Source organism: Hippopotamus amphibius, chromosome 16, assembly GCF_030028045.1.
Source record: "Hippopotamus amphibius kiboko isolate mHipAmp2 chromosome 16, mHipAmp2.hap2, whole genome shotgun sequence".
In the NCBI taxonomy this organism is placed as follows: domain Eukaryota; kingdom Metazoa; phylum Chordata; class Mammalia; order Artiodactyla; family Hippopotamidae; genus Hippopotamus; species Hippopotamus amphibius.
The window spans coordinates 56,895,462-56,904,679 of record NC_080201.1 but is presented as its reverse complement, the minus strand read 5'-3'; the positions used below and the strand labels follow the sequence as shown (position 1 = coordinate 56,904,679).

The 9,218-nt window shown below is 55.3% G+C and overlaps 1 protein-coding gene across 3 annotated transcripts; it reads left to right on the top strand.

Moving 5' to 3' along the window:
- Nucleotides 1-1,527: 1,527 nt before the first annotated feature.
- Nucleotides 1,528-9,218, top strand: KPTN (kaptin, actin binding protein). Of its 3 annotated transcripts, XM_057711919.1 has the most exons (13): nucleotides 1,528-1,812; nucleotides 2,198-2,280; nucleotides 2,386-2,470; nucleotides 2,557-2,611; nucleotides 4,041-4,116; nucleotides 4,236-4,309; nucleotides 4,525-4,634; nucleotides 4,723-4,800; nucleotides 6,034-6,109; nucleotides 6,865-7,000; nucleotides 7,088-7,270; nucleotides 8,054-8,104; nucleotides 8,815-9,075. In XM_057711919.1, exons 1-13 carry the CDS (start codon nucleotides 1,590-1,592, stop codon nucleotides 8,941-8,943), a joined length of 1,359 nt encoding a protein of 452 aa, XP_057567902.1. In that variant the 5' UTR covers nucleotides 1,528-1,589; the 3' UTR covers nucleotides 8,944-9,075. The 3 variants fall into 3 exon arrangements, with proteins under 3 accessions (XP_057567902.1, XP_057567901.1, XP_057567903.1); XM_057711918.1 differs by lacking the exon at nucleotides 8,054-8,104 and having other exon boundaries at nucleotides 8,820-9,218; XM_057711920.1 differs by lacking the exon at nucleotides 8,054-8,104 and having other exon boundaries at nucleotides 8,815-9,218.

The following is a 9,218-nucleotide window of genomic DNA, read 5'->3' as shown; positions in this document are numbered from 1 at the left end:
TTTGAGAACTCTCTTCTTGTGTCTCTTATGCAACAGTGTCCCGGATGCTTGGCAGAGGGCCTAGTACATAGTTTTGGGTTCTTAACATTTACTAAATGCTCTCTCCGTGTCAGGCCTTGTGGTCCAGGTGTTGGGGGTTTGACTGTGACCAAGGGAGATATAGTCACTGCCTTCCCAGGTCTTGCAGTCAGTGTGTGCACACGTGTGTGTTCTTTTTCTGCATGAAAGGGAGTGACAGAAGATTACTCAAGGTAGCCAGGACAATTGGCCAACTCATGTCTTCTGGAAATAATATACTGGTATACACAGAGTCCCTAAACCCTTGATGCCCTTCCAGGGACAAAAAGGTATATACAGGAATCCCAGAAGACCTCATCTTGTCTCCACTACTTACTATCGTATCAGTCAAGGGACTTATTCTCCCCGAGCCTCAATTTCATTCTCCAGAAACTGGGATAATAAACCCCTTCCCAGGGTTGATGCAAGAGTTTACTGAGATACATTTGTAAAGTGCTCGATAAATGCTGAGTAAATGAATGGGGTGACAAGAGCTGGGTAGTTGGGAGGACTCAATGAGAAAATCAGCCGATACGACCGGCATAAAGTTGGCTTTCAGTAAAGAAGGTGGTGGTTATTGGCCAGGACAGATATCTAGAACTTTTTCCTTGGGGTAAGAAGAATGCATTTCACCATTTTAAAGGTGATGTGATTAAAACAATAAACTATGCAGGACTTCCCTGGTGGCGCAGTGGTTAAGAATCTGCCTGCCAATGCAGGGCACGTGAGTTCAATCCCTGGTCCGGGAAGATCCCACATGCCACGGAACAACTAAGCCCGTGCGCTACAACTGCTGAGCCTGAGCGCTGCAACTACTAAAGCCCTCGTGCCTAGAGCCTGTGCTCTGCAATAAGAGAAGCCACTGCAATGATAAGCCCGTGCACGGCAAAGAAGAGTAGTCCCCGCTCGCTGCAACTATAGAAAGCCTGCATGCAGCAACAAAGACCCAACGCAGCCAAAAAATTAAAAAATAAAATAAATTAAAAAAATATTTTTGAAAAAGAATTTGTCTGACATTAAAAAAGCAAATAAAAAAACCTATGGAGCTATCTTGTTTGGGTTCCAATACTGACTGCTGCTTCTAGCTGTGTGATCTTAGACAAATTACTTTACCTGTCTGTGCCTCAAGTCTTCATCAGCAAAACGTTATCATAGTACCTACCTCAGCTTGCTTGTGAGTTTTAAGTAAATTAATAGATGGAAAGCGCTTAAAACAGTTTGGCATGTAAGGGCTATATTGAGTTTTATGGTCCTTCTTATTCAGCCTTCCGCACAGCCCACAGCAGGGGCCGCCAACTCCCACCTTCAGGCCATAATCTGCAGTCACCTCGGCCCTGAAAAGGACCAGACAGGAGCGCGCAGGCGCGTTGAGGCAAAGTCTTGTGGGCAGCCCGGCTGGCGGCCATCTTGGTAAAGGGCAGCGGCGGCAGCTTCTATACGTAATCAGTCTGCGCTGCCGGCGGGCGCCTGGTGATCGATGGGGTAGAGCGGGCAGCCGCGGGGACTAAGGGGATGAGTGGCTGAGGGGCGTGATGGGGGAGGCGGCCGTGGCCGCGGGGCCTTGTCCGCTGCGCGAGGACAGCTTCACACGCTTCTCGTCGCAGAGCAATGTGTACGGGCTGGCGGGCGGCGCGGGCGGGCGCGGGGAGCTGCTGGCCGCCACCCTTAAAGGCAAGGTGCTAGGCTTCCGCTACCAAGACCTCCGACAGAAAATCCGGCCTGTCGCCAAGGAGCTGCAGTTCAATTACATTCCCGGTGCGTGGCGCCGTGGGGCTGGGGGCTTGGAACGTAGTGTTGAGAAGGTTTCTGAGGCTCTGTCTGAGCCAGCTCACCAGGATGGGAGAATGGGATCAGGGTGATGGCGATTGGAGGGGGTCAAGGCTGGTAATCTGGAGGCATTGCGGTCAGAGGACCAGGGGTAATAGGGGCCTGAATTAGTTAGGGTTCAGGATTACCCGGACTCCGAAACCAGATCCCTCCTACCATGGTGGTGGTGATCAGGACTCACTCTGACCCACAGGTCATGATAATTTGTCGTGGTCGGAGATGACTGAGTCCTGGAGGTCAGAGGTCACTGTGATTGGGGATATTGGGGTGATGAGTCTGCCTGAAACGTGAACTTTGAACTGTGCTTTTCCAGTGGATGCAGAGATTGTCTCCATCGACACCTTCAACAAGTCGCCCCCAAAGCGGGGCCTGGTTGTGGGGATCACATTCATCAAGGTACCCAGAGCCCCCTCCGCCTACCCATCTTCTCCTGCTTACTAAGTCAGACCCAGATCCCTCTTGCCGCCCCTTCTCTCCCCTGAAGCCAGTTTCCTCTCCCAGGATTCAGGGGACAAGGGCAGCCCCTTCCTTAACATTTACTGTGATTATGAGCCTGGCTCTGAGTACAACCTGGACTCCATCGCCCGTAAGTGTGGCCTGTAGGGAAGGAGGGATGGGGGAGGGGGGCCGCTGTCCGGTCTCCTGTGCCCATCTGCTGTGCTCCCCCTGCAGAGAGCTGTCTGAACCTGGAGCTCCAATTCACTCCTTTCCAACTGTGCCACGCAGAGTAAGTAAGCCGCAGGTGTGATGCAATAGGGGATGTGTGTATGCGCGCACGTGTGTTTATGTGTGTGTGTGTGTGTGCGCGTTGGGAGGGCGGAGGCTGTAGCAAACTGGAGACCGCAAACCTGCCTGTAGACAGTCAGACTAGTTTTGTGTTTTAGAGCATCGTGCATTTAAGGTAACCATGGACCAGCCTTGGTTGACGGGCTGCCATTTTGTTATCCCCGAGCTGGATAATTTGAGAGTGAATTGAGTACCTGTGCTCCAGATGTGTAGAATTCTCAAGTCCAGAGGTCTAGATTTGGACATTCCAAGATCCAGAAATGCTAATTTTTCTAGAGTTGTAAGCGCTGAGATTTAAGGTCTACAGTTTGATGATTTTGAGATTCTGTAATATTAAAGCCCTAACATTGTTATATTTCCAGGAGGTAGAATACAGACCATCTAGAATACTGATGTTCTAGAATCCCAAAGGATAAGAATTCCCTTCTAGAGCTCTGAATTTCCAGAACACCAGTGTTTTAGCAGAGGAGTTGGCAAACTTTTTCTTTTAAGGCCCAGCTTGGGGGTCCAATAATCTCTATCACAGTTACCCAAGTTGGCCACTGTAGCAAGAAACCAGCCATTGACACTGTGGAAATGAATGGGTGTGGCTGTCCCAATAAAACTTTATTTACAAAAACAGAGGAATTCCCTGGCAGTCCAGTGGTTAGGACTCGGCTATTTCACTGTTGGGGCTCTGGATTTGATCCCTAATTGGGGAACTAAGATCCCTCAAGCCAGGTGGCACGGCCAACACATGCGCGCGCACGCGTGCGCGCGCACACACACACACACACACACACATCACACACATACACAGAGGCAGTGGGTTGGATTTGGGCTGCAGGTCATGGTTTGCCAGCCTCTGGTCTAGGAGATGAGAGTTCTATAAACTGAAGGTTCTAAAGCACTAAGGTTCTGGGTTCTACAATCTGGATATTCTACCAATTCTCTGAGTCTGAATATCCATGATGGCAATTTCCAAAAGTTCTAGCATTTCAAAGGAGGCATAAAACAGAACTTCTAGAACACTGGGGTTCTAGGGTAAAGAGTTACTAGCGTTCTGAGGTTCTGCAGCCCATTCCAGAGCTCCATGTTCATCCCTGAATCCACATCCAGAATGATGATTTTAGCAGGTGAGGGCTCTCAAAACAGGAGGTTCTAACATGCTGAGTTTCTGTGATTCTGAGGCTGGAAGGTTCTAAAATTCTGTGATTCGGAGATTCTGTGAGGGCTGTTCTCTACAATTCTACATCCTGAGTTCCTAGCTCTGGATCCAGCATCTGGAATCCAGAATGATAGGGTTCTCACAGGCAAGAGTTTTTACAAGAGAAGGATTTTAAAACACACGGACTCTACCACACTGGGGTTCTAGATTTCTTTGCTTTCAGGGTCCAGGTCGGGGATCAACTGGAGACCGTGTTTCTCCTGAGCGGGAATGACCTGGCCATTCATCTCTACAAGGAGGTGAGGCAGGGGGAGGCGTGTGGGCAGACCCCTGCCGGGGCCACCGCGGGCTGGCACAGGGCGCGGTATGTGAGGCCGGCCGCCAACTCTGAGCAGGCGGCGGGTCTTGGTTCCCCCAGAACGAGGGGCTACATCAGTTTGAAGAACAGCCCGTGGAAAACCTCTTCCCAGAGCTCACGAACCTGACCAGTAGGTAGGCGAGCCCCTGACAGAGGCCAGTGGGAACCGGGGCAGGCGGCCTCGGAGAAATCAGGTGATGGGAATTGACCCCTGGAGAAATCAGGCCCAGCGGAGGCCCAAGGCTCTACCGGAGGTGGGGGTGGGGTGGATGCTTCTTGGGAGGTGGAGGTGGGGGGCTGGGGCGTGGTGACGGCCCTCGGGCCCCTCTGTCCACCCGTCCACCCCCAGCGTCCTCTGGCTTGACGTATACAACCTGCGCGGCACGTCCCGGCGACTCTCAGCTCTCGGCTGTCAGAGCGGTTACGTCCGAGTCGCCCATGTGGACCAGCAGAGTAGAGGTGATGGCCGGGGTCGGGGCTCGGACGTGGGGGTGGGGGTCGTTGCTCAGAGCCGGGACGGGGGCCTGAGTCCTCACCCCCCACACAGAGGTCCTGCAGACGTGGACGATCCTGCAGGACGGCCCCATCTCCCGAGTGATCGTGTTCAGCCTCTCGGCCCCTGGGGGTGAGCTCCGGGCAGGGGGAGGCGAGGCTGCGGGCTCGGCTCCCCCCCGCACCTTTGCACCCCTCCCCCGAGATGTCCAGCTCCCCACCCACCCACCCTCCCTGCCTCCTGTGTGCCTCCACGCCAGCCCTGGAGCTGCAGTGTGCCCCTGCCCTCCCCCGACGCTCCTGAATTTCACTCCCAGCTGCTTGTCTCTGTGGTCTAACCTTAGCTTTTACCCTGGAGTTGAACTTCCACCTTTCCCTTGGTGGTGTAACCTTCACCTCTCACACTGCGACTTCCTCTGCCCCTGCCCCCCGCCCATGGCCTCTTCACTCTGTCTCTTGCTGCCATGCAAGTCCAGGCTTTTCTCATGGACTCAGCGCTGTCCCTCTACTCCAGGTCTCTCCTTTTACCCCCTGCGTGCTGATCTGTTCCTCTTCCTGTAGTCTGTCCTGCTCTGGCGTTTCTCTTGGCCTGGCCTCCGTGGTCTGTCTTCTGCCCCTCCCCTCTGGTTTGTCCCCTGGTGTGCCCATCTTGGACTTCTGTGCTGTCACCTCACCTTTGTGTCTTCTACCCTGGTGGTCTAACCTTGGACTTTTTTTTTTTAAGAACGTTTATTGAGATATAACTGACATACCATAAACTGCATGTATTTAAAGTATATAATTTGATATTGTTTTTCTTATTAGTAATGTACATATGGCAGTCACACTCTCCCAGTTCATCCCACCCACACCCCCCCCCCCACTTTCCCCACTTGGTGTCCATATGTTTGTTCTCTACATCTGTGTCTCCATTTCTGCCTTGCAAACCGGTTGATTTGTACCGTTTTTCTGGATTCTGCATATATGCATTACTATACGATTTTTTTTTCTCTTTCTGACTCACTTCACTCTGTATGACAGTCTCTAGATCCATCCATGTCTCTACTAATGTCCCCATTTCTTTTGCTTTTACAGCTGAGTAATATTCCATTGTGTATATGTACCACATCTTTATCCATTCATCTGTTGTTGGACCTAACCTTGGACTTTTTAAACAGTTGTCCAACACCTCTTCCCCCTCCTGGCATCTGACCTCCATCATTCTCCTGTGGTCTAACCTCTAACCCTCCCCCTGTAGCCCAGCCGCAGGTCTTTCTACCAGGGTCTAACCTCTGTTCCTCTCTGGTGTGGAGGGGTGGGGAGGAGAGAGGAGGAGCCTGGAACCTGTCCCCTCACACCCTCCCCCCCATTCATGTTCCTTCTCCAGAGACTGAGGACAGGCCACAGCGAGAGGAGTACAGCGTGCTGGTAACGAGCATGTTGGAGCCAGCGGTGGTGTACCGGTGAGGGGCGTGTGGGCGCGGGCTGCCCCGTGCCTTTGCACCGTGACCTAACCTTGTCATTGTCCACAGAAAGTAAAGCTTTGGGTGCGGTGGTTCAGGGCTGGGCAAGTAAAGGTGTCTATGCCGCAGAGAAGGGAGCGCGAGTGTTTAAATCTAGAACTTGTAGGGGATGTGCTGAGGCCTCAGGTGGGAACTGAGATGTCCAGTCCCCCAAGGTAGGTGGACAGAGCATGTTGACAAGTGTTTAACCACTGGCTCCGTGTGGAAGAAGGCCCTGGTGTATAGCATCTGCCCGTTTCTGTAGTGTCAGCACTCCCAGCACGGTGGATTTTGAGCCACCGACACGGTACCAACACGCTTGGAAAGTTTCTGAAAATCTCCCAGTCGGCTCCCGTGAGCCAGTATGAGCCAGCCATGTGCAGCTGGGGGCAGTGAAGGTGGATGGGCCGGGCCAGGCTCTCAGGCTTCAGGGGGCCTCGTGAGTGTCCAGACTGGAGACACGGGGATCACCAGGAGGAACGGTGTGGGTTTCCATTTGGGAACAAGGTGGTCGTGCCTCCAGGGGACAGTGTGGGTGTCCAGAGCGGGGACAATTTGCACTCCCCTTGGTGGATGTGACGATGTCCAGCTTGGAAAGGAGGGTGTCCAGGCTTCAGGAGGAATAACGTGTCCAGACCTGATGCGTGAGGGGCTGGCGCTAAGGGTGGCAGGCACCGTGGTCTACGTCAACCTCCCCGCCGTGGTCGGACCCACAGGGACCTCCTGAGCCGGGGCCTCGAGGACCAGCTTCTCCTGCCTGGCAGCGACCAGTTTGACAGCGTCCTCTGTGGCCTGGTCACCGACATCGATTTGGATGGGCAGCCAGAAGTCCTGGTGGCCACCTATGGACAGGTGGGGCTGGGGAGGGATGGAGCTGCCATGGCCTACGCCCTCCGCTTCCCGCCTCTGCCCGTGTGACCCCGACCCCTGCCCCTGCAGGAGCTGCTCTGCTACAAGTACTGCGGCCTGGAGCGTGGGCTCCCTGGGGCCCAGCCTGGCTTCCGCTTGCTGTGGCAACGGAGCTTCTCCAGCCCCCTGCTGGCCATGGCGCACGTGGACCTGACCGGGGACGGGCTGCGCGAGCTCGCCGTGGTCTCCCTGAAGGGCGTGCACATCCTGCAGGTAGCTGGGGGGGGGGGGCCTGAGACAGGGCCCTAACACCCGCCTTATTGAAGGCATGTTCTCACTGGAGAGGGGAGGTCTTGGCTACAGGCCCCCTCCTGGGGGAGGGAGGCGGTTCCTGTTGGTCAGGGAGAAGGGGAGACTGGGGGCACTCACGGCCAGGGGTGCAGGGGACTCGGCTGCAGCCTCTGTCACCCCCGGCCCCCTGGCCTCCCTCAGCCTCCCGAGCTTCTGTCCTTTGTTCCTCCCACTTTGACTGTGTCGCTTCCCTGTGGTCCAGCCTGGATCTGTCCCCGTGACCTGACCTGCACCCTTCCCCTGCGCCCTGACCTTGGCCCTGCTGCAGCCACCTTCTCTTCCACGTGTGTGACCACTGTCGCTCTGCCTGGGGTCTGACCTCCAGCCCTTCCACTTTGGTCTAACCTCTGAACTTTCTACTGTGGTCATGCCCTTGACCTGTGGCCTAATGTCCAGCCTTCTCCTGTGCTTTGACCTCTCACCCTCCCACAGCAGCTTAACTGCCCATACGGTTTAATATCCAGCCATTCCAATGGCCCAGGGTCCAACCTGGAACCTTCCATGGCTGTCTAACCTCCAACGAATATGTCTGACCTCTGACCTTTTCCCTACGGCCTGACCCCAGCCCTTCAGCTATGATGTACCTCTGTTTGCTGATCTGGTGTTTGTCTACCTCTTCCCTCTGGTCTCACTCCAGCCTCCTTTCCCATGTGGTCTACCCTGGGTTCTTTCTACTGGAGTGTGACTTCACTGCCTCCTTTGCAGGCTCTGCTGGGGGCCTTTTCCTTCAGTCTAGTCATCAGTGGAATCGTCCAGGTTAGACCTCATAGGGATAGAGGTTGGACCCCAGTGGAAAGGTCTGAGGTTGAACCACAGTGCACGGGACAAAGGTTAGACCCCTGAGTCAGACAGAATGAAGTTAGACTACGGCGGGAGAGGCTGTGGTCCAGCTGTGGGAGAAGGGGCTTCCCTTTTGCTGTGGTCTCAGCATCCCCGCATCCCTCATTGTGATCTGTGTCAAGCCATTTCACTGTGATCTCCCCTGCATCCCTCCTGTCAGGGTCTAACCTCAGGGTCTGGCTCCGTCTGTCATGTGGTGACATATTCCTCTCTTTCCCACTGTGATCTGCTCCTGCTTTGTCCCCTGGGCCTAACCTTTTCTGCCAGCGCCTCACCTTTGTCCCCTGTGCTGTGCTCTAACTTCAGCACCCCTGGTGGTCAAGTCTCACCGCCGTATAATGCCAGCTCTCCTTTAGGTTTCGATCCATCCTCGCCCCCTCCACCGAGTTCTCAGGTCCGGGACTGGGCTTTGTCCCTCCCACTGGAAGTTCCCTGAAGGCCGTCCCCCTGGGTCTGACCTTCACCCCATCACAGAGACCCGTGCTAACGCCACGCTCGGTGGTCCTCTCTCCAACCTCCCGCCGTGGCCAAACGGCCAGCCTTTGGCAGGGTGGGGTGGTGGCGTGTACCCCGCCCCCTGCAGCTGCATCTCAGCCCCACCTGCCGCCTCCTCTCGTTCCCCACAGCACAGCCTGATCCAGGCCTCGGAACTGGTCCTGACCCGGCTTTGGCACCAAGTGGAGCAGAGGAGACGTCGGCGACAGAGGCTGGGGGACAGGGTGGGCGCCGGGCCTGCGGAGACCCCCGCCTCCTGAGCCCCCGTGCTGGGCCTGCGCCAGTCCCTTGGGGCGCCCGCCCCCAGCCCTCCGTGGCGGGGTGGGGAGGGGAGCATCCTGAAGGAGGCACTGGTCTCCCCAGACCCCCCAGGGTGGCGAAGCTCTGGGTGCTGCTCTGACTCCGCCCCAGCATGCCCCGTGACCCCCCACTCCCCTCTCTGTGCCTCAGTGTCCCCATGTGGAAATGGGATGATCCCACCCCCCCCGTGAGAGTGGGTCAGCAGTGATGATTTCTGTGTCCAGAGGAACCAAAC

Coding starts and splice junctions, on each gene's coding strand:
- KPTN (XM_057711918.1), top strand. CDS start 1,590: ATGGGGGAGGCGGCCGTGGCCGCGGGGCCTTGTCCGCTGCGCGAGGAC. Junction 4,801..6,033: donor CAGCCTCTCGGCCCCTGGGG/GTGAGCTCCGGG, acceptor TTCCTTCTCCAG/AGACTGAGGACAGGCCACAG. Junction 7,271..8,819: donor AGGGCGTGCACATCCTGCAG/GTAGCTGGGGGG, acceptor CCCACAGCACAG/CCTGATCCAGGCCTCGGAAC.